The sequence below is a fragment of the Mirounga leonina genome, unplaced genomic scaffold, assembly GCF_011800145.1.
Source record: "Mirounga leonina isolate KUSES-001 unplaced genomic scaffold, KU_Mleo_1.0 Mir_448, whole genome shotgun sequence".
Taxonomy (NCBI): Eukaryota; Metazoa; Chordata; class Mammalia; order Carnivora; family Phocidae; genus Mirounga; species Mirounga leonina.
Window position 1 is genome coordinate 2593058 of NW_023270758.1, and position 24778 is coordinate 2617835.

A 24778-nucleotide genomic window follows, 5' to 3' on the forward strand; every position below is an offset into this window, starting at 1 on the left:
CATAGTACCTCCACAGCTCTATCCTAGCCAAACCTGCTGACCTTTAAAACTCCAGGCTTTAAGCCCTAATGGTTGTAGGAACTCAAAAAATCATACCTTCTCATTTTCCCAGCAGTGGCTTTGGGGAAATGCTCCCCTTGTGCATTCCCTTATCCTCTACTCTCTCACCCTTCTCTGTGACCACAACTCTCCCCCCTCCACTGCATTAGTGGTCTGTTTCTCCCCTAAACCAGTCTCCACACTTTCTACCTTCCATGATGTGGCTCCTTCTCTCCCTTTAGTTGTGGAGTTTTTTCTGTCAGTCTTCAGGTTGATTTCTGGAGTATTTAGAATTATTTGATAGTTATCTAGTTGTGTTCTTGGGAGGAGATGAGCCTAGCATCCTCCTACCCTGCCACTATCTTCTCTTAGGGTTGGTTTTTCTGAGGTCTCTCTCCTTGGCTTGCAAATGTCCACCTTTTGGCTGTGTCCTCACATGGTCTTTACCATGTGTATGCACACTCCTTGTATCTTTTTGTATGTTCAAATATCCTCTTCTTAAAAAGCAGACCAGTCAGAATGGATTAGGGCCTACCCTAACTACTTCATTTTAACGTAACCACCTCTTTCAAGGCCCTATTTCCAAATACAGTTATATTTCGAGTTACATAATAAGAAAATAGGAATTTTCTAGGGGGTACAGAAGGAAAACGAGCCCTCAACAAACTATCTAACACTTACGAGTAGTAAGCAGCAGGTAATGAAGAAGATGATGAAATCCCACAGTAGAGCAGAAAGCCAGTACACAGGGACATAAACCCCACTCAGAAACTGGATGTGCTTTGCTTTAGTGACTCGTTCAGTCACTGTCAGGAGACAAAAGCCACTGATTAAAAGAGCCATGCCAAAATGTATATATAAGGCCACCTGGAATCCATCCGATAATCTACAGAAGAAGGAACAAAAGTAGATATATCAGGAAAATCAATACAGCAGAAAACATAAATTTCTATCAATAGCTATTTTTAACCACGTAAATGTAATCATATAGGAGAGATGCATTTAAAATATAAAATTTTAGGGGCACCTAGGTGGTTCAGTTGGTTAAGCATCTGCCTTTGGCTCAGGTCATGATCCCCGGGCCCTGGGATCTAGCTCTGAGGCAGGGAGTCTGCTTCTCCCTCTCCCCTGACCCTCCCCCTTGCTTCTGTTCTTGCTCTCTCTCTCTCAAATAGATAAATAAATCCTTAAAAAATATCAAATTTATAAGAAGTCAGGAAACTACAGATGTTGGCGAGGATGCAGAGAATGGGAACCCTCCTACACTGTTGGTGGGAATGCAAGCTGATGCAGCCACTCTGGAAAACAGGATGGAGGTTCCTCAAAAAGTTGAAAATAGAGCTACCTTATGATCCAGCAATTGCACTACTTGGTGTTTATCCCAAAGATACAAATGTAGTGATCCAAAGGGGCACGTGCACCCCAATGTTTATAGCAGCAAGGTCCACAATAGCCAAACTATGGAAAGAGCCTAGATGTCCATCAACAGATGAATGGATAAAGAAGATGTGGTATATATATACAATGGAATATTATGGAGCCATCAAAAAAAGAAATGTTGTCATTTGCAACGATGTGGATGGAACTAGAGGGTATTACGCTAAGCAAAATAAGTCAATCAGAGAAAGACAAGTATCATATGATCTCACTGATATGAGGAATTTGAGAAACAAGACAGAGGATCATAGGGGAAGGGAGGGAAAAATGAAACAAGATGAAACCAGAGAGGGAGAAAAACCATAAGAGACTCTTAAATTCAGGAAACAAACTGAGGTTTGCTGGAGTGGAGGGGGGTGGGAGGGATGGGGTGGCTGGGTGATGGACATTGGGGAGGGTATGTACTATGGAGCACTGTGAATTGTGTAAGACTGAATCAAAGACCTGTACCCCTGAAACAAATAATACATTATATGTTAATTAAAAAATAAAAAAAAATCAAATTTTAATTAAAAGAATAACATACGTTCCACTTTGTTTTTTATACTTAGAGTGTGGCTGAGGTTTATTGAAGACTGTTATGGAAGCATTAGAGCCAGCAATTGTCATGAGAAGAATGTTGTCTAATATTGCCAGGGTCAGAGATGGTGAATGATAGGCTTGATTGTTGAAAAGACCAGTAAGAATTATTTTATTTGTCTTCACCTCAATAGAAAAGGCAACAATGCATAAGTGAACACAATCTTCATTTTCCATTAAGTATTTCAGTAGGTCACCTAGGATGAGGAAATAGCTTTGGTCAGTTTATCCACAAAAGAAATCATCTACAACATATGTTGGGAAAAGGAACAAATAATTTTACTTGGTTGTCATCCCTTTCAAGTTTCTTATAAAGATTATTTCAAACATTTGTCATTCTCTTTAAGCACTCTATTCTATCATTCAATTCCAAGCTCTCTCACTTCATAGTCTATGACATAGATTCCTACTTCACTGAGAAAACACAGGCAACATAGTATAGATTTTCTTATCTTTCTTTTGTTTTTAAAGATTTTATTTATTTATTTGAGAGAGAGAGAAAGAGATAGCAAGAGAGAGAATGAATGTGGAGGAAAGGGAGAAGCAGTCTCCTTGTCCAGGACCCTGGGATCATGACCTGAACCAAAGGCAGATGCTTAACCGACTGAGCCACCCAGCTGCCCCTAATCTATCTTAAAGAGATCCATAAGTATTTCCACTTATAGATTTTATTGCTTAAAGCAGAAAAAAACCTCCTTCTGTGAAAATAAAAAAAAAACTGGATTAAATAAATAAGAAATCACCTCTTTGAAGGTATTAGATATCTAAAAAAGCAATCAACATTTGTGGGATAAGCCCCTAGAAGGATGGAAATGCACTGAATTGAGCCAAACATTCCATACCCCTTTTCCCTTTAAGGCATTTTAGATTTATAAGTTATGGAATGCATTGGTAAATCCTCAAGCTTTCAGTGGGGCTCCTGAAGGTCTATACCCTAAGAGTAACTGTAAGGTATAGATCAGTTCTTATAAAAATTTCAACACAGTCTCAAATCACTTAAATCCCTGATTGGATTTAGATCCTCCCTTAATCTCACTGCCTTTCAGGAATTAAATTAAACCTCCTCTGGAGAAGATAATCTCAAGTAGAGTCTATGTAATTTTCATACACAATACCTGGCATTCAATTAAAAAATTACTAGGCATACCAAAACACAGAACCAAAAAAAAGCACAGAAAATAGAAATACATCCACATATAAACTAGCTATTAGAGACAGAATATTTATGAGAGAACTGAAGTCCATAGGAAATATCAAATATTGATTTTAGAGTAAAAAAAAAATCAACTACGATTAATAAATAGCAGGTTGGACACAAATGAAGAGTAGACAGGAAACTGGAAGACAGGTTGATTAGAAAATACTCAGCTAAAAGCACAGTGAGAAAGAGAACGGGAAACAAAAATAAAACATAAATTACCAATATTAGAAATGACATAGGGGAAATCACTACAGATCCTGTAGACATCAAAAGGGTAATAAAGGAATACTGTGAACAACTCTACACATATAATTTGACATTTTAGATGAAATAGAACACTTCCTCAAAACACACAAACTACAACAGTTCTCCCAATATGATATAGGTAATTTGAATAATTATAATTCTTAAGGAAATTTAACTCATAAATGAAAAATTTCTCCCAAAAGAAATCTCTAGGTCTAGATGTTTTCACTTGATCTTAGCCAAAAGGCCAAGAAGCGATTGGGTCTAGATGTTTTCACTGGAAAATTCTACAAAATATTTAAGGAAGAGTCAACGCTAACTATACACAATATCTTTCAGAAAATACAGGAGGAGGGAACATTTCTGAATTCATTTTATCAAGTTAGTATTACTTTGATAGAAAAATCATAAAAGACAGTACCAAGAAAAAGGAAAATTACAGACCAATATCTTTCACAAATATAATGTAACACCCCTTAACAAAATATTAGCAAATAAAATTCATCAATATATAAAAAGAATTACAACTATGGTCAAGTAGGGTCTATTCCAGGGATTCAAGGCTGGTTCAATATTTAAAACTCAACCAATGTTATTCACCATATTTTAGGCTGAGGTAGAAAAACCATTAATAATCATATCAATTTATGCAGAAAAAATTTTGGCAAAACTCAGTAATCATTCATGAGAAAACTCTGAAAAAAAGGTTATAGAGCTAAACTTCCTCACTTTTATATAGAACATCTAAAAAATCTCTACAGCTAAGATTATATTTTTGATGAAAGACTGCATACTTTCCTCCTAAAACTGGGAACAAGAATGCCCATTCTCACCACCCTGATTTAGCACTGTGCTAGAGGCTCTACCCAGTGCAATAAAGCATAAACAGGGAATAATAGGCATACAGATAATAAAAGAAGAAATGAAACTGCTTTTATTTGCAGGTGACATGACTGTCTATGTAGAAAATCCAAAGGAATTCACAAAAATTTTTTTTAAACTAATACATGAGTTCATCAAGGTTGCAAGTTACAAAATAAACATACAAAAATCAATTATTTTCTATGCACTAGAATAATCATATGGACACCAAAATTAAGAATACAATACCATTTACATTTATTCAAAAAAGAAATACTTAGGTGTAAATTTAACAAAACATGTACAGGACGTGTGTGATGAAAAGTACACAACACTGATGAAAGAAACAAAAAAGTTCCTAATAAATGGAATTCTAAATAAATCAGTTGTGTTCATGGATCAGAATATATAACACAGTAAAGATGTCACTTCTCCCCAGATTGATATACAGATTTAATAAGATTTTATCAAAATTCCAACAAAAAGTTTTTGTATTTATAGACAAGCTTATTCTAAAATTTAAATGGAAAACAAAGGAACTAAGCAACTTTAGAAAACAAGAAAAGAGTGGGAGGAATTGGTCTACCAGATTTCAAGCATGATATTGGTGATGGAACAGATACACAGATTAAAGGAGTATGAAAAGGGATCCCAAAACTGACTCACATACACCCAACTGATTTTTGATAAAGGAGCAAAAAAATTTTAATGGATATCATAATTTAACAAATGCTGCTGGAGCAAGTGGACATCCACAAGCACAAAATTTAACCTTGACCCACAACTCACATTTATTATTAAGATTAATGCCATATGGATCATGAGTTTAGATGTTAAGTATAAAGCTAAAACTTTTAGAAAACTATAAACATTTAAAATAAAATGTTCAGGATCTAGGGTTAGGTAATGAGTTTTAGACTTGACACAAAATACACAATCCATCAAAAAATGGATATATTGGACTTTATCCAAATAAAAAACTTTTATCCTGCAAAACCCATTAAGATAATGAAAAGATAATAAACAGTATGAGAGAAACTATATAAAGAACTCTCAAAACTCAACAGTAAAAAAAAAAAAAAACCATCCACTTAGAAAATGACCAAAACACATGAATACACATTTCAGTGAAGATAATATACAGATGTCAATAAGCACATGAAAGGATGTCAAAGGCAAATGAAAACAACAATGAAATATCACTACATACCTATCAGAATGAAAAATAAACATAAAAATAGTGACAACACAAATGCTGGGGAAGATTCAGAGGAACTGGATCACTCATTCGTTGTTGGTGGGAATGTAAAAGAGTACAGTCACTCTGAAAAAGTTTTATAGTTCCTTCAAAAATCAAACACACAACTATCATACAAGTCAACAATTAAAATTACAATCCCAGGCATTTATCCCATAGAACTGAAGATACAGATTCACATAAAAACCTGTACATGAAATTTCATAACAGCTTTATTTGTAAAAGACAAAACCTGGGAGAGGGGGGAAATGAGGTGTCCTTCAATGGTGAATGGTTAAATAAACTGTGGTACAACCCCATGATGGAACGGCTCATAGCATATGATGGAATGAATGATAGAACACCAGAGAATTATGTTGAGTGAAATGCCAATCCCAGAAGTGTACATATTATGATTCCATTTTTTTGTCATTCTAAAATGATTAAACTATACAAATGGAGAACAGATTAGTGATTGCCAGAGTAGAGAGGGAATGAAGAGAGCAACAGTAGTGATCCTTGTGGCTAACCAAATGTTTTGTATTAATGTCAAAACCCTGGTGGGGATATTGTAATATAGTTTTACAAGATGTTACCATTGGTACACAAGATCTCTCAGTATTATTTTTCACAACAGTAAATTGACAATTATCTCAAAATAAAAAGCTAAAGTATCAAATTCAGTGTTAATGGTTCTTCTCTCCTCCACTTCTAAAGAGAAAACAAAATCTACTTTAGTCCTCTTCATATATCTTTCAAATCTATCTTTCTTTCCTTCTTTCACAGCCTTAATCTCTCTTGCCTCGATTATCACAATTACATCCCAGCTGACTTCATTGACATTGGATCTGTCCCCTTTTGAATCATTCCCTCACATTTAATTCAATTTGATAAGACTATTTCAATTATACACTCATTGTGTGCCAGGAATTGGGTTAGGTTCTAGAGATATAAAAGAAGTTGTGGCCTCTCTATAATTAGTTTGAGAGATGCACGAAAAATGTTCTACTGTAATTCAGTGAAATAAATTCCAAAAAAGAGGCATTCATCTAAATTGTGGATGAAAAGGAAATGTAAACTTTTGTTTGGGAGAGCAGGTGGCATTTTTCAGTTATTATAAGCTCATATCCTTTCTAAAGCACATACCCACTTATTTTATGGCTCTGCTTAAAAAGTTAGCAGTGATTTCCCCAGTGTTAATGCATGTACTATTTGAGAAGAAAGCTACAGATGAGAAATTATCTAGAAATCTATTTCCTCATTAATAAACATTCTTTTTAAAAGATTTATTTGAGAGAGAGAGAGTGTGTGTGTGTGTGCATGAGTGAGCGGGGCAGAAGGAGAGGGAAAGAGAAGCTCAAGCAGACTCCACGCTGAGTATGGAGCCCCACATAACCATGAGATCACAATCTGAGCCAAAACCAAGTGTGGATGCTCAACCCACTGTGCCACACAGGTGCCCCCCAAAACATTTTCTTGTAGTTTGGGGAAAAGAGAGAGCAAGTTATAAAGCATTTCTTGCTCTATCTTTATCCTAAAAAATTCAGTTAGAAAAGGTATGCAGGTTGGAATTGAAACCATATAGAATTAGTAGAATTCACTTATACAAGGTTCTGTGGCTAAGATAACGAGAGCACAACTTAGAAAAGTACATATAAGTTTCTTAAAGTGGGACTGGTTAAGCCTAAATATTCTCTCTCTATGCCTAGATAATTTCTAGCTAATGAATAAAACAATAACAATTAAAAATGGATATCAGTGGGGCTACTGTATTATTCTATTGTATTTAATCTCTATCAATATAACAAGTATATTCAGTTAATCATTTTACTTTTTTAACATAAGCAGTATACTGTAATTTTTAAAAAAATAATTATTTTATCCTTCATCCTCTGTCCTCATGTGTGACCTTGGTTAACAAATGCTTACTTACTACTTACAGCGGAGGAATAATAGGGACAATTATTTGTAGTCAGCCAATCTATTACTTGTAGGTTGTAGAATCAGTATTATAAGGAACAATCATTTCTGAAATGTATTTTCACAACAGAACCTCAGTGAGAGAAAAAAAGAACCACACAGGTTTGCCAATACTGCAGGCTGTTTGCTAACTCAGAACACTGTTCACCAGGTGGCAGTTAAAAAAAATATAGTATCTGGGAGGAACTGATGACTTGAAAGAGAATAAACTTTACGATCAGAGAAGTAATGTCATGTAGTGAGTGGTTTGCAGACATCAGATAGGACAGGTTAAATTCAAGTCTCTGTTTTTACTACATGTCTGATTTGGTGCAAATTACTGGACTTCCTTAAATGTCAGTGCTCCTCATTTAAACTGGTATCAGTAATAAAAATATCTACTAAATCGGGGTGATTGCTCATTTTAAATGATACACAGGTACAATACTTAGCTGGGTTCTTGCCAAAAACAAGTGCTCAGTAAATGTAAATTTTTATTATTACTGTCTTAAAAATAAATGTATTCAGAGGAGCTAGCACATTAAGTCTTTAGTTATACTGTAGCCAAATATATAGTTGACCTTCTTTGCAAATCACACAACCAGATCTTCATCTAAGAGCAGTCTTTTTTACCTAGAGCCTTACCTTGCACTTCCTTAAGTGTGTGTTTGTGAGACTCTAGCATGCTCCTAAGATGTTTTAGGAAAATCATGGTCAAATTAGAATTCCCAGAAATAGATAAAGGCACAATTGTTCGACCATATTGATCCAAATCCATTTGTCTGGCCTTTTCATCTTTAGTATGTAAAAACTTATTAGCCTCTGAGAGAAAAGTAAAGGAACCTAGAAGTGCCAGTATCTGTAGCAAAATCAGTTTCCAATTCCGCCAACTGAACATCGCCCTCTTTATGAACAAGGCACAGAACTGCTGGTGATAGAGGGAATACTAAAGAAGGAAAAAAGAAACAGTATTACAATATTCATGGACCCAAACAGATCATTCCTGATGAAATTCATTAAGATGAATGAACACTCTGGAATTTTAGGGTAGAAGACACATAAAATTTATCTAAATAAATACTGAGAATAGAATCTAAGCACACTATGATACTACATAAGAGTATGATCAGTCTTTTCTTTATAAGGCAGGAGTCAACAAATTATGATCTGTTTTTGTAAATCAAGTTTTCCTGGAACACAGCTATATCCATTCATTTCTGTGTTGTCTATGGTTGTGTTTGTGCTACAAGGACAGGATGGAACAATTGCAAGAGAGACCATGTGGCCAACCCCACCTTACATATCTATTATTCCCTTATGTAAGTTTGCTGATCTCTATTGTAAAGTATTAAATACAGTGTTTAAGGTCTGAATTTTCATATAACACACTTGAAATCTCAACAGGATGATTTTCCCCAGACTCTTAACAGTCAAGAAAACCAGGCTTCTTTATAGGAGGAAGAGAGAATTAGAAGGAGAAGGAGAGAAATGCTGGGCAACTCACAAGGACTTCCCATACTGAGGACTGCACCAGTTAGGGAAACATCCCTTATGCATTATCAATTCCCATTGCAAAAACTTACAATATTGGGCATGTTTGATTACTGAAAATTATGCTGTTTCCAGTGTACTCCAGCTTCAGTGAACTACCAAATTTCTGGGTTAGCAATTTGAAAAAAAAAAAAAAAAGAAATCTAAGACATAAAAAAGAACTGAGGAATAGCAATGGTGTGAGTGAGAGCTGTGATTTTTACCTAGACCTTTTTGCTTCTGCATTAGGAAATAAATTAGGTTGTGGTACAGACTGCTCCCGGTCTGGTAGGGTGTGGTGGTTAAGAACTCCACACTATTGTTCAAATAGTAAACAAAAATGTACCTCTTGTGCCCTAATCAAATAAATATACATCAGGTTTCTTAGCAAAGGTGCTTACCCCAGTATTAAACATAATAGCAGGGCTTTCGTTCATGGTAGAACAATTGCTTGACATATTCCTATTCTGGTTCTTAACTGAGACTTCATTCATCACAGTGGGAGGTGGAGTTTGTTTAGCTTGGATATCTGTTTGTGAATCTTCCAGATTACTGACTCTACATAAAAAAAAAAAATAATAACAAAGCATTGAATTTCAACTCTACCCCATAATATCTTGTTTGGAGAATGGAACAGGAGAAACATTCAACTCAGAAGGCTCCTGGGTGGGGCGCCTGGTGGCTTAGTCATTAAGCGTCTGCCTTCGGCTCAGGTCATGATCCCAGGGTCCTGGGATCAAGTCCCGCATCGGGCTCCCTGCTCTGCAGGAAGCCAGCTTCTCCCTCTCCCCCTGCTTGTGTTCCCTCTCTTGCTGTGTTTCTCTCTGTCAAATAAATAAATAAAATCTTAAAAAAAAAAAAAAGGCTCCTGGGTTTGCTTACTGACTTGGCAGGGGCATTATAGGGAGGCAACAGGGTAAACACTGGTAGAAGAGTGGTTCCCAAACCCCAGTCACAGGACTGCTGGCAGACCATAGTAAGGCTAGGAAAATTAGGGCAAGGTATTGAGTGTTTCATTAAATTGAACTCATTCAAGTTAAAAATTAACATCTAATTCATACTTTGGGTGAATCAAAATATCTGCTCTTTTTTAAAATGATAGTGGTGTGAGGGGAGGGGGTGGGGGGATGGGTTAGCCTGGTGATGGGTATTAAAGAGGGCACGTTCTGCATGGAGCACTGGGTGTTATACGCAAACAACATGGAACACTACATCAAAAACTAATGATGTAATGTATGGTGATTAACATAACATAATAAAAAAATGATAGTGGTATTTTTTGGGGGTTATTACTGTAAAAAAAAAAATCATGTTGGTTCTCTCCTCTCCACACCTCTTAAATTTCTAATGTGTGACTCTGAGTTTGGTGAGTTTACAAAAGGGATCAAGATGTGGTTCCTCCTCCCCAATGGTTTTTGTTTTTATTTTCCTTATGCATCCTTGCTCACCTAAAAAAGACTTCTTCCATGGTAGTAACAGAGGCACCAAAGCTAGCAATCCCTAACTCGTATCGTCTCTTTTCCAGATCAGTAAATAGAGCTTCAAAGCTAGAATATGGATTAGAAAAAAAATAAGAAGGGGAAGGAAAAGGGGGAAGGGAGGAATAAAAGTTAGTACCAAATCAGAAGATTTTCATATTTATATATTTTTATTCTGAACTGATTTCCCTTCAGCAGTGGGGAAAATGTAGCTCATTCTTCACTTCAGTACTCATAACAGAAACTAGTAAACTGCTCTAGCACATTGTTTTCCACTCTACTTAATTCTTGAAAACACATAATTTTGGTCTTCTAATAAACTACCATGAGACTCTATATATGCTAATAACTCTAGCTAGTTCACATGAATTAACTTATCACACACATATAAATGCTATGGTTCTTATTATTCAGTAAGTTTTTAAAAAAATTATTCAAATTAACAGGAGAAAAAAGCCACTCACATAGACAATGGAGTAGGTGCAATAGAAATAGGAGACATGGACAGAACCAAATGATTCAATAGTCAAGAAAAGCCATGGAAATTGAGCCAGATGCAATGTAGAGACATCAAGACTTTTAAAGAATATTTTTCCTGGAAAGATTTTACAGTACTTCACATTTATAAGATGATCTTTTCCAAAACCATATTTTCAATGAGGAGCATTATATGCACACTCTGTGTTGGAGGAACTCAAAATTCCCTCTTTTGGAAGATCTATCAAAATTTCCTCCATATTCAAACTTAAATTATTTTCCATTTAATTCTTTTTAGTTTTGCACATTGGTTCTAAATTTACACCATTAATTATATAGAACAGGTATAATCTACCCACATGACAGCCCTTCACATGTTTTAAGTCCATTTCCTCTGGTGCTTCTTCATTCCCAATGCTTGGCTTTTCAACCAGGATTCACATTTTCTTCTTTTTCTTTGATTTTAGTTAAGAAATTAATGTGTGCATCATGTAAAATTTAGAAATGAATGTACAAAAATATAAATATCACAATATCATGCCCCATAGATATCCACTGTTAATATACTAATATTTTGGCATATTATTTATTTTTGTTTCCTTTGGCTTTATACCATATATAACAAAATTAAACTGTATGAGGCTTTAAAATGCACAAATAGAGCACTAAGTGGAGATAAATGTTCCTTAACAGCTTAATGAATACATTCTGGTATGATATTATGAAAGAATAAGATCTAAGTAAAGTGTAGATTTCTCCTTGGTTATCTTAAAAATGGGAAGTCCTAAAAGTCCTACCATAAACAGTTGACCAAAAATGCAGGTAAGGAAACAAAACAAGATTCAGAACATTATTATGATAGGATTTCATTTCTGTTAAATCATAAAACTAATTATTATTATTGCATCCATGTCAATGTATGTATGTGATGTACAACATATTATACTCATGTCAGTATATGCATTTAGTGATCCTGAGAAATATACACAGAAATTTTCCTGGTGATTATTCCCATAGGGAGTGATTATGGGAGACTTTCACTTTCTAATTCATACACTCCAGAACTAAGTAAGTTTCTTGATTTGGTCATGATGCAATCACATGTTGATTAGCACACCCTAGGCTCCTTAGTGATATTCAGTAAAGAAAAAAGATAGTAATAGATAAATAAATTAAAAAATTGTATGAGCCAATCATTATGTGAAAAACATATTTTTCTATTATATGTTTTTATATATAATATAAAATATATATATTTAACAAATATAAATATTGTATACATTATATATATTCTATATATTATACTTGAACAAAAAAATATTAAAAGGAAAAAAATTTGACCACCTTGAGTATAGCTGTTTTTCCCATGTTTTGTTATTTGTTGTATATATAATACATATATATTTAATAAATATATAGATGTTATAAAGACAATATATTGTCTACCTAAGGTGAGAATACAGAAAAATATAAAAACAAAAAAACGTGACCACCTAAAGTATACCACTGTTAACATTTGATGTACTTACTTCTATCCATTACAAAGTTTTTTTCATTACATATATTTTTAAATAATTTTTTTTACTGAGGCGTAACAAAGTATACTACTTTTAAATGAATTTTCACATAAGTACATACAGTACATACATGGGTAACCATCCAGATAAGATAGAGAACATTTCCAGAATCCCACAGGGAGATTCTAACAGGTCCCTTCTTAGTCCCTAACTTCTTTCCCAGTGTCCATACACGCACATGCGCACGTGCATACACACACACACACACACACACACACCTATGCATCTTATGGTAATTTTTATTATTTTTTAAAAAGATTTTAAGTAATCTCTATACCTAATGTGGGGCTCAAACTAACAACCCCGAGGTCAAGAGTCACATGCTCCAGTGACTGAGCCGGCCAGACACCCATGTTATAGAGGTAATTTTAATTTTAGAATTACATAAAGATTTTTTCTTTTCTTGAACTTCATATAAATGGAATCCTATAGCTTGTACTTTTTTTATCCAATGTTTCAATGTCTGTGAGATTCATCCATGTCATATATACCACTAGTTTATTCTTTTTTATTGCTATATTCTTCCATTTTCCTGTTGATGGACATTTTGGTGGCTTTGGTTTGGAGCTATTATGAATAGTGTCTACAAATATAAATACTCTTTTACATCTCTTCTGATGGACATTTGTCTTTAAGGTATATACTAGGAATAATTGCGGGGTCATAGGATAAGCACATATTTAGCTTAGTAAAAATGGCCACTCATTTTCCAAAGCAGTTTTACCATTTTATACTTCTATTAGCAATGAGATCCATTTATCATATTCATATGCTATAGTCTGTCTTTTTAATTTTAGCCATTCTTGTGGGTGTGTAGTGGTAATGTACTGGTTGGTCTCTTTATTTTTTGCAGGTTTCCTCATAGTTCTGGGAAGAATTCTTTTTTTTTTAATTCATCAGATTCCTTTATTTATTCATATTTTTAAATGTTTCACTAAACTTTATTTTGTGAGATAGGGCTGACAGGTTTGCAGCAAAACCTTCCTAAAGCAAGGTGTCAGATTTTTTTTTAGTTAAGTTTTAAAATCTGTAAGAAGAAAAACAAGAGAATCTTTAAAATTCTGTAGATTTTTTACAAAACATTGGTACTCAAAAAAATACATCTCTTTGAATTTTGAGCTAAGTGAGATTTTGGGGAAAAGAATACTTCCATAGGCCCATTCTCTGGTGTTGACATGACCTGCAGAAACATTGAGTGAACTCCGTATCCGAAGATCACAAAGTACCTGGCCTCTTAATTCTGGGAAGAGTTCTTAACATAGTGTTCTCTTTCAGTAGTTCTCTTTTCTGCCATAAGTATTGGTCAGATCTTTATAATCAATCAGGATTTCACATCATTTTATCTCATTTTCCCTCCTCCAAACTGTTCTAGATTCACAGTGTCCTCTTTAATTTGATTGAGACTATAAAGCAGAGAATTTCTGAAGTTTCCCATTTTTGGAAAATATTTTCAAAGTAGGCATTTCTTATGATTTCTTAAATTGGTGCTTTTATTTCAAAATTCAGTATCCTTTCTACAGCCCATTCTTTTTCCCTTTCATCCTTATGAAAAGATTGATATTTATCCAGGACTGACTTATAATCATATAAAACATGTGGAGGAACTTCTGTCCAAGACTAAGATGAGTTTTTGCATGATTTCGTGGTTTCTTAGTTATCATTCTAGGTTTTGATGTGTGTGTATGTGTTTTGCCTTGAATCAACCATGGAATCATTGGTGTCAATTTTTGAAGTTTAAAATTAGAATGAGATTGGCACATCTCCAGTTTTCTAACACTTGGGTGTTGATGGGAGAACATAAGGCTTTGTAGATAAACTGACTTGTGTTTTAATCCAACTGTATCACCATTACTATTTGATTTAATCTCTCTTGATTTACTATTGATTTAATCTTACTATTTTATATAATCTTTCTAAATTTAAGACTCATCTTGTAGGGCGCCTGGGTGGCTCAGTTGGTTAAGCGACTGCCTTCGGCTCAGGTCATGATCCTGGAGTTCCTGGATCGAGTCCCGCATCGGGCTCCCTGCTCAGCGGGGGGTCTGCTTCTCCCTCTGACCCTTCCCCTCTCATGCTCTCTGTCTCTCATTCTCTCTCTCGCAAAAAAAAAAAAAAGAGTTATCTTGTAAAAAGAGTCACTTGGAAAGAGGGAAATTAAGTACACTTTATTTTCTTCCCTTATTTGCTGCAAACTTATTTCAATTGAACTAACATTTATTCCTCTGCAATCACTTCATAGTGATGTGAGTGTCTCATAGGCACTTCATTACAGCTTGGAGACTTGAACTTATTTATAGCTCTGAGAAATACACTGAAAATTTCTACCTTTTTGCTTGTTCTTGTATTTTATTTTTTTATTATGTTATGTTAGTCACCATACAATACACCATTAGTTTTTGATGTGGTGATCCACGATCCATTGTTTTTGTATAACACCCAGTGCTCCATGCAGTATGTGCCCTCCTTAATACCCATCACCAGGCTAACCAATCCCCCCTCCGCCCTCCCCTCTAAAACCCTGTTTGTCTCTCACAGTCCATATTCTCTCACGGTTCGTCTCTCCCTCCAATTCCTCACCCCCTCATTTTTCCCTTCCTTCTCCTAATGTCCTCCATGCTATTCCTTATGTTCCACAAATAAGTGAAACCATATAATAATTGACTTTCTCTGCTTGACTTATTTCACTTAGCATAATCTCTTCCAGTCCCATTCATGTTGATGTAAAAGTTGGGTATTCATCCTTTCTGATGGCTGAGTAATATTCCATTGTATATATGGACCACATCTTCTTTATCCATTCATCTGTTGAAGGGCATCTCGGCTCTTTGCACAGTTTGGTTATTGCAGACATTGCTGCTCTGAACATTGGGGTGCATATGGCCCTTCTTTTCACTACATCTGTGTCTTTGGGGTAAATACCCAGGAGTGCAATTGCTGGGTCATAGGGTAGCTCTATTTTTAAAATTTTGAGGAACCTCCATACTGTTTTCCAAAGTGGCTGTACCAACTTGCATTCCCACCAACAGTGTAAGAGGGTTGCCATTCTCCACAACCTCTCCAACATTTGTTGTTTCTTTCCCTGTCCATTTTTGCCATTCTAACTGGTGTAAGTTGGTATCTCAATGTGGTTTTGATTTCCCTGATGGCTAATGATGATGAACATTTTTTCATGTGTCTATTAGCCATTTGTATGTCTTCTTCTGAGAAGTGTCTTTTCATATCTTCTGCTCACTTTTTGACTTGATTATGTTTTTTGGGTGTTGAGTTTGAGAAGTTCTTTCTAGATCTTGGATACCAGCCCTTTATCTGTAGTGTCATTTGCAAATATCTTCTCCCATTCTGTGGGTTGCCTCTTTGTTTTGTTGACTATTTCCTTTGCTGTGCAGAAGCCTTTTATCTTGATGAAGTCCCAAAAGTTCATTTTTGCTTTAGTTTCACTAGCTTTTGGATTTGTATCTTGAAAGAAGTTGCTGTGGGCAATGTCAAAGAGGTTACTGCCTGTGTTCTCTAGGATTTTGATGGATTCCTGCCTCACATTGAGGTCTTTCATCCATTTTGAGTTTATCTTTTTTTTTTTTTTGTATTAAATGATTATTTTTATTTTTTTTAGGATGATAGCATTGCAGTTATGTTATAAAGAGTTCTTTTTTTTTATTCTTATGTTAATCCCCATACATTACATCATTAGTTTTAGATGAAGTGTTCCATGATTCATTGTTTGTGCATAACACCCAGTGCTCCATGCAGAATGTGCCCTCCTCAATACCCACCACCAGGCTAACCCATCCTCCCACCCCCCTCCCCTCTAGAACCCTGTTTGTTTTTCAGAGTCCATCGACTCTCATGGTTCGTCTACCCCTCCGATTTCCCCCGCTTCATTCTTCCCCTCCCGCTACCTTCTTCTTCTTCTTTTTTTCTTAACATATATTGCATTATTTGTTTCAGAGGTACAGATCTGAGATTCAACAGTCTTGCACAATTCACAGCGCTTACCAGAGCACATACCCTCCCCAGTGTCTATCACCCAGTCACCCCATCCCTCCCACTCCACCCCCCACTCCAGCAACCCTCAGTTTGTTTCCTACAATTAAGAATTCCTCATATCAGTGAGATCATATGATACATGTCTTTCTCTGTTTGACTTTGTGAATGGTGTTAGAGAATGGTCGAGTTTCATTCTTCTGCATGTGGCTGTCCAATTTTCCCAGCACCATTTATTGAAGAGACCATCTTTTTTCCATTGCATGTTTTTCCCTGCTTTGTCAAAGATTATTTGACCATAGAGTGGAGGGTCCATATCTGGGTTCCTATTCTGTTCCATTGGTCTATATGTCTGTTTTTGTGCCAGTACCATCCTGTCTTGGTGATCATAGCTTTGTCATATAGCTTGAAATCAGGCAACGTGATGCCCCCAGCTTTGTTTTTCTTTTTCAACATTTCCTTGGCGATTCGGGGTCTTTTCTGATTCCATACAAATTTTAGGATTGTTTGTTCCAGCACTTTGAAAAATGTCATTGGAATTTTGATTGGGATGACATTGAAGGTATAGATTGCTCTGGGTAGCATAGACATTTTAACAATGTTTATTCTTCTGATCCATGAGCATGGAATATTTTTCCATCTTTTTGTGTCTTCTTCAATTTCTTTCATGAGTGTTCTGTAGTTCCTAGCGTATAGATCCTTTACCTCTTTGGTTAGGTTTATTCCAAGGTATCTTATGGTTTTTGGTGCTATTGTAAATGGATCGTTTCTCTAATTTCTCTTTCTACAGTTGCGTTGTTAGTGTATAAGAAAGCAACTGATTTCTGTGCATTGATTTTGTATCCTGCCACATTACTGAATTGCTGTATGAGTTCTAGTAATTTGGGGGTGGAGTTTTTTGGGTTTTCCATATAAAGTATCATGTCGTCTGCAAAAAGAGAGAGTTTGACTTCTTCTTTGCCAACTTGAATACCTTTTATTTCTTTTTGTTGTCTGATTGTTGTTGCTAGGACTTCTAGTACTATGTTGAACAATAGTGGCGAGAGTGGGCATCCTTGACATGTTCCTGATCTTAAGGGAAAGGCTCTCAGCTTTTCCCCATTGAGGATGACATTCGCTGTGGGTTTTTCACAGATGGATTTTATGAACTTGAGGAATGTTCCCTCTATCCCTATACTCTGAAGAGTTTTAATCAGGAAAGGATGTTGTATTTTGTCAAATGCTTTTTCTGCATCAATTGAGAGGACCATGTGGTTCTTCTCCCTCCGCTTATTAATGTTTTCTGTCACATTGATAGATTTGCGAATGTTGAACCACCCTTGCATCCCGGGGATAAATCCCACTTGGTCCCGGTGGATGATCCTTTTAATGTATTGTTGGATCCTATTAGCGAGGATTTTGTTGAGGATTTTGGAATCCATATTCATCAGGGATATCGGTCTGAAATTCTCCTTTTGGATGGGGTCTTTGCCTGGCTTGGGGATTAAGGTAATGCTGGCCTCATAGAATGAGTTTGGAAGTTTTCCTTCTGTTTCTATTTTTTTAAACAGCTTCAGTAGAATAGGTATTATTTCTTCTTTGAATGTTTGGTAGAATTCCCCAGGGAATCCATCAGGTCCTGGACTCTTGTTTTTTGGGAGGTTTTTGATCACTGCTTCAATCTCGTTACTGGTTATTGGCCTATTCAGGTTGTCAATTTCTTCCTGTTTCAGTCTTGGCAGCTTATAGGTTTCCAGGAAGGCCTCCATTTCATCCAGATTGCTCAGTTTATTGGCTTATAGTTGTTGATAATAATTTCTAATAATTGTTTCTATTTCCTTGGTGTTAGTCGTGATCTCTCCCCTTTCATTCATAATTTTATTAATTTGGGTCCTTTCTCTTTTCTTTTGGATAAGTCTGACCAGTGGTTTGTCGATCTTATTAATTCTTTCAAAGAACCAACTTCTAGTTTTGTTGATCTGATCTACTGTGTTTCTGGTTTCTAAATCATTGATTTCTGCTCTAATTTTAATTATTTCTCTCCTAATGCATGGCTTAGGCATAGTTTGTTGCTTTTTCACTAGTTCTTTAAGATGTAGAGTTAGTTGGTGAATTCGAGATTTTTCTGTTTTTTTGAGTGAGGCTTGGATGGCTATGTATTTCCCCCTTAGGACCGCCTTTGCAGTATTCCATAGGTTTTGGACCAATGTGTTTTCGTTCTCATTGGTTTACGTGGATTGTTTAAGTTCTTGTTTGATTTCCTGGTTGACCAAAACATTCTTGAGCAGAGTGGTCTTTAGTTTCCAAGTGTTTGAATTTCTGCCAAATTTTTTCTTGTGATTGAGTTCCAGTTTTAAAGCATTGTGGTCTGAGATAGGCAGGGAATAATCTCAATCTTTTGGTATCAGTTGAGACCTGATTTGTGACCCAGTATGTGGTCTATTCTGGAGAAAGTTCCATGTGCGCTCGAGAAGAATGAGTATTCTGTTGTTTTAGGGTGGAATGTTCTGTAAATACCTATGAGGTCCATATGGTGCAGTGTATCATTCAAAGCTCTTGTTTCTTTGTTAGAATGTTCTGTAAATATCTATGAGGTCCATATGGTGCAGTGTATCATTCAAAGCTCTTGTTTCTTTGTTGATTTTCTGCTTAGATGACCTGTCCATTGCTGAGAGTGGAGTATTGAGGTCTCCTACAATTAACGTATTGTTATCAATATGACTCTTTATTTTGGTTAACAGTTGGCTTATGTAGATGGCTTCTCCCATGTTGGGGGCATAGGTATTTACAATTGTTAGATCTTCTTGTTGGATAGACCCTTTAAGAATGATATAGTGTCCTTCTGTGTCTCTAATTACAGACTTTAGTTTAAAATCTAATTCGTCTGATACAAGAATTGCTACCCCAGCTTTCTTTTGAGGTTCACTGGCATGGAAGATGGATCTCCATCCCTTCACTTTCAGTCTGGATGTATCTTTAGGTTCAAAATGAGTCTCTTGTAGACAGCATGTGGATGGGTCCTGTCTTTTTATCCAATCTGCAACCCTGTGCCATTTTATGGAAGCATTTAGGCCATTCACGTTGAGAGTGATTGTTGAAAGATATGAATTAATTGTCATCATGTTGCCTGTGAAGATGTTGCTTTTATAGATTGTCCCTGTAAATTTCTGTTGTATATGACTCTTGGGGTCTTTCTCCTTTTATAGAACCCCCCCTTAATATTTCTTGCAGGGCCGGCTTAGTGGTCACACATTCTTTCAGTTTCTGCTGGTCGTGGAAGCTCTGCATCTCTCCATCCATTCTAAATGACAGCCTTGCCGGATAAAGTATTCTTGGCTGCATGTTCTTCTCATTTAGTATCCTGAATATGTCTTGCCAGGCCTTTCTGGCTTGCTGGGTCTCTGTGGATAGGCCTGATGTTATTCTGATGTTCCCCCCTCTGTATGTAAGGAATCTCTTCCCCCCAACTGCTCTTAAGATTGTTTCCTTGGTTCTAAGATTTGCGAGTTTTACTATTACATGCTGGGGTGTTGGCCTGTTTTCCTTGATCTTGGGAGGGGTCCTCTCTGCCTCTAGGACTCGAATGTTTGTTTCATTCCCCAGATTAGGGAAGTTCTCAGCTACGATTTGTTCAAATACATCTTCTAGCCCTCTCTTTCTCTCTTCACTCCCTCCGGGATTCCAATTATTCTGACATTGGAATGCTTCATGGTGTCACTTATTTCTCTGATTCTATTTTCATGGATTCTGAGTTGTTTTTCCCTGGTCTCCTCTTTTCCCTTTTTATCTATTATATTGTCTTCCAGGTCGCTTATTCGTTCTTCCTCCTCACTTACCCTAGCTGTTAGATTATCTAGATTGGATTGGATCTCATTGATAGCATTTTTAAATTCTGCCAATTCAGCTTTCATTTCTGCCCTTAGAGACTCTATGTTGCCATTAATTGATTTCTCCATTCTGGCCATTGTCTTCACAATTGCTAGCCTGAATTCCATCTCTGACATCGTGGTGATATCTGCATCCATTTGTAAATCTGCAGCATAAGTCATGATCTCTGAGTCTTTTCTATTTTGGAGGTTCCTCCTCTAGTCATTCTGTTGATGGGTGTTTGAGGGAATGTATAGAGTCCAAATTATTGACCAGAACCCAAGCAAGATCCACCTGTTTTCTAGGGACCTTAGGGTTGCTGGCCTCTTGTTTTCCCAGCTTGTCTTCTGGGGGAGGGGTCTGCTGCGCTGTTACTCAGGCAACCGTTGTTTGGGTGGAGTTGCCCTGCCCCCCTGTGGTGGGGATGGGCTCAGCGTGAATCAGTTTGGGGGGCTTTTGTTCTCTGGCGGCTTTCCCTGGCGGCTTTCTGCGTCTCTTCCGCAAGTCAGAGCAGAAGAGACCATTTCCAACCCTCTGCCTCAGAGCAGAGAGACCGCAGTTTGTTCTTCAGTGAGCTCTCCAGGACACACCGTCTCCGTTTCTGTCTGTGCTGCTATAAACTGCAGTGTCTCGGGTTGTGCGCCCCTCTGCAGCGCTCTCAGTCCTGCCTCCAGGTTGGGGCATGTCTCTGCCCTTTGTGCTTCTAAAACTGCCAGCCGCTCCCAGTTCACATGGGCGACCCCACCGATCTTGGTTCCGCCCCGGGGGCTGCCCTAAAGTCCTTTCCCCGCTGCTACCAGTCTGCAAGTCTGTGCCCCGTCCCCAGCGTGTGAGGCTGTCGCTCACCGGCGGTGTAGGATCCCCATGTCCAGGCACCTTCCCGCTGCTGTTTATCCTCTGATATCTGCCCACAGAATCAGGGCTCCCCGCTTTGTACCTCAAAACTAACCACCTGCGATATTCTGTTTGTAGAGATCCAGATCTTCTTACATCTCAGGCTGGTTTCGTGGGTGCTCAGAGTGGTCTGGTAGATATCCAGCTCAATTCCGGGGACCAATTGAAATAGGGTCCCCTACTACTCCGCCATCTTTCCTTCTCCCTTGTTCTTGTATTTTAAACTAAAAGATCATTCTCTTTGGTTGAAAGATGGAATCAAAACAGGATTTGAAAATTTTTCTTTCCTTGATGGCAGCACTGAAGCTTCTTTTCCTTGACATTCTTGGTGACAATATTTTCGTCTTTCTTTTTCTCATTTCCAGATGCCAAGCTCAAAATGTTATGCCTTTAAGACAAGTCAAGGCCAGACTAGAGGAAGGTTATCAGGACACTTCCAGAGAGGCCTTGCATAACAGTTATTTGGATCTATCATGTACACATTTAATTTCCCTTCTTTTTCTTCCTGGCTAATCTGCTGGACCTTTATCTCAAATATTAGCTCTCCTGCTCTACAAAATAGATTCTTGTAACCCTCATACATCTTTCCAACTTTGCTGCTTAGGAGCGAAACCTGCTCAAGACACCCTTAATTAATATTAAATGAACTACTTTTTAAACTTCCTTTGAACAACAGATTGAGGTGATAAAATTCCTGATGATATTTTGTATCAGCTCTATTATTTATCCTTGTTCATTGAATTTTAGCTGTCATTCTATTTTTTTTCATCTTTGGGATCTGTGGTCAGAATTTCATTTTTGAAACTCCAAACAATCTTGAGGTTATGTTACAGAAATTTGCTTTTCTATATATCTTATATATATTCTATATAATGTTGGCCTGTGTCTAAATCTACCAATATCCTTTCTTCTTTCCTGCCATGAAGTTCCCCATGATGTGGTAAGTTTCCCATAAAATATCTGACTTTTTTTTCCCTTTAACCAACATTTTCTTGATTATCAGATTTAGATTTACAGTATTAGTTTGTTTTAATTTCCCCTGTCTTTCTCCCCCCCACCCACTGCCCCCCGTCTTTATAAAAGGTAATTGTTGGCAACAAACCTCAGAGACCCATCAGGATACCTGCTTTGAGGTAAATGAAATATTTGTTGCGTGTCTATACTTGAATTACTCTCTTTACCATGTTATCTTGCTTAAACTTTGTACCAGGAATAACACATTTCCTCCTTTTAATTTGTAGGAGTTTCACAAAATGGTATTTGTTTCTTTCCTCTATTGTCCACCCACTGGTTTCCCTTTATATTTACAGCCTCTTATTCATGAATTTTAAGCGTATAAATATTTCCTGATATGTAGCACTATTCTGGTAACTCTTTTATATCTCTGCATATCACTTCCATTCACTCCACTCACCATGCAACATTCTAAACTTAAGCTTCATTCCAACAAGTCTCAGCATCATTTTACAGCAAGTTACAATACCGTTTTAAAATTTCAAGAGTACTTTCTGAAGAAACCAGGAAAAGCAATAATTACATCGGGTTATCTAAACACCAATCATTTTACATTCTCTGGACTCATACCTGTGCGTATACTCTTTGGGTAGAATAAAAGATACTTCATTATTAACATTCTTCTCCAAAGTGGCTGTTGGTATATGATACTGAAGCAATTTGCAGATTTCTTCAACATTACAGTGAGCTTCCTTCACCATGACAATGTGGTATCCCACACCTGAGAAAATCCATTTAGAAGAACAAATAAAACAAGTTTGTATTTCCAATATTCTTGGGAGACCATAGTTGGCTTTCCATAGTTTGGGTTAGCTAGAAGATAAGGCATGTTAATCATATGATTATAAGTCTAAGAAGTCTACTAAATACTTCTTTTGTAATTTCATTCATTTTCTTAGGGACTGATAGAACAGAGGTGGAAACAAAAGCTCTCTTATATGGCCTCTTGTTCTATTGACACTGAAATATGAGAAGACAAGGTTAATATTCATTAAACAGATATATATTTGGTGCTTATTATATGTAAGGCAGTAAATTAATCAGATAAAAGTCCCTTCCTCCAGAGATCTGAGAAATCTTTCCAAAGTGCTCTCCACCTCCAGCAGCTGCACTATACTAGTCTTGCAAAGCTGGAGGAAAGGGTAGGGAGGAGAAAAAAAATGCCTCCAGGGCACTATAGAACTTTGTGGAAAACATTGCAGTGGTATCTGATAGCTCAGGGCAGGACAAAAGAGATGAGAGAAACACTTCTGGGGTACATCAGTCCTTCACTGCAATGGCCCTTTGAAGGTTAGAGAGAGGGCAGCAGAGTAGACAGAAAACCTTTAAGGTGAAGAAAATAGTGCAGAAATGGAAATTGAAGAGCATCTGTCAGATACAAAAAGCTGGGAACTGGACTATAGCTTAAAGAGATCTCCATGGTCTCATTCATGTACAGATCCCAACCTCCGCTAAGACTAAAATCCTGATTCTATTACTAAAACATTTGAAGACAGTGATGGAGAGAATCTAAACAAAGGTGTAATACATGCCAGTATTTTATGTGAGTCCCATGATAACCACAAAGAAAATATGTCTAGAAATTACACACAAAAAAGAAATCAAAGTATATCAATACAAAAAATCAGTAAAAAGGAAATGAAGACAGCAAGACAGGAAAAGAGAGACACAAGAAGTATAAGACAAACAGAACACGAGTAACAAAGTAGTACTTCCCTATCAAAATCAATATTAAATATAAACAAATTAAACTCTTCAATCAAAAGACAGAACTGAATAGATTAAAAAAAAAGTAAGATCCATTCCTATAAGAAAACACTGGGTAAAAGCTTCTTGACATTGGTCTTGGCAATGATGTTTTTTGGATATGAAACCAAAAGCACAGCAAAGAAAGTAAAAATAGAGAAGTGTGACCACAACAAACTAAAAAGATTCTGGGGGCGCCTGGGTGGCTTAGTTAGTTAAGCATCCAACTCTTGGTTTCGGCTCAGATTGGGATCTCATGGTCGTGGGACTGAGCCCTGAGTCAGGCTCTGTGCTCAGTGGAGAGTCTGCTTGAAGATTCTCTCCCTCTGCACCTCCCTCTATTCCCTATCTCTCTCTCTCACTCTCTAAAATAAATCAATAAATCATTTTGGATCACTACATCAAAAACTAATGATGTATTGTATGGTGACTAACATAACATAATTAAAATAAAACTAAAAAAAGAAATTAAAAAAATAAAAATATTCTGAATGGCAAAAGAAATAATCAGCAAAATGGAAAGGCAACCTACAGAATAAAAGAAAACGCTTGCAAACCAAAAATTCCTAGGAGAAAACACAGGAAGTTATCTCTTTGACATTGAGTATAGAAACATTTTTCTAGATAGGTCTCCTCTGGCAAGGGAAACAAAAGCAAAATTAAACTATTGAGACTA

At 36.6% G+C, this 24778-nt stretch overlaps 1 protein-coding gene across 1 annotated transcript in view; it reads right to left on the reverse strand.

The window, feature by feature from the left end:
* The window catches only part of LOC117999113 (ATP-binding cassette sub-family A member 3-like), a 137887-nt gene that overhangs the window by 55338 nt on the left and 57771 nt on the right, over nt 1-24778 (reverse strand). Inside the window, exons 16-21 of the mRNA XM_034988027.1 lie at nt 22927-23077; nt 10538-10636; nt 9491-9647; nt 8205-8505; nt 2003-2252; nt 717-925 (exon numbers count right to left, since the gene is read on the reverse strand). Coding sequence (XP_034843918.1) covers nt 717-925; nt 2003-2252; nt 8205-8505; nt 9491-9647; nt 10538-10636; nt 22927-23077 — 1167 coding nt within the window. The remainder of the gene's footprint in view (nt 1-716; nt 926-2002; nt 2253-8204; nt 8506-9490; nt 9648-10537; nt 10637-22926; nt 23078-24778) is intronic.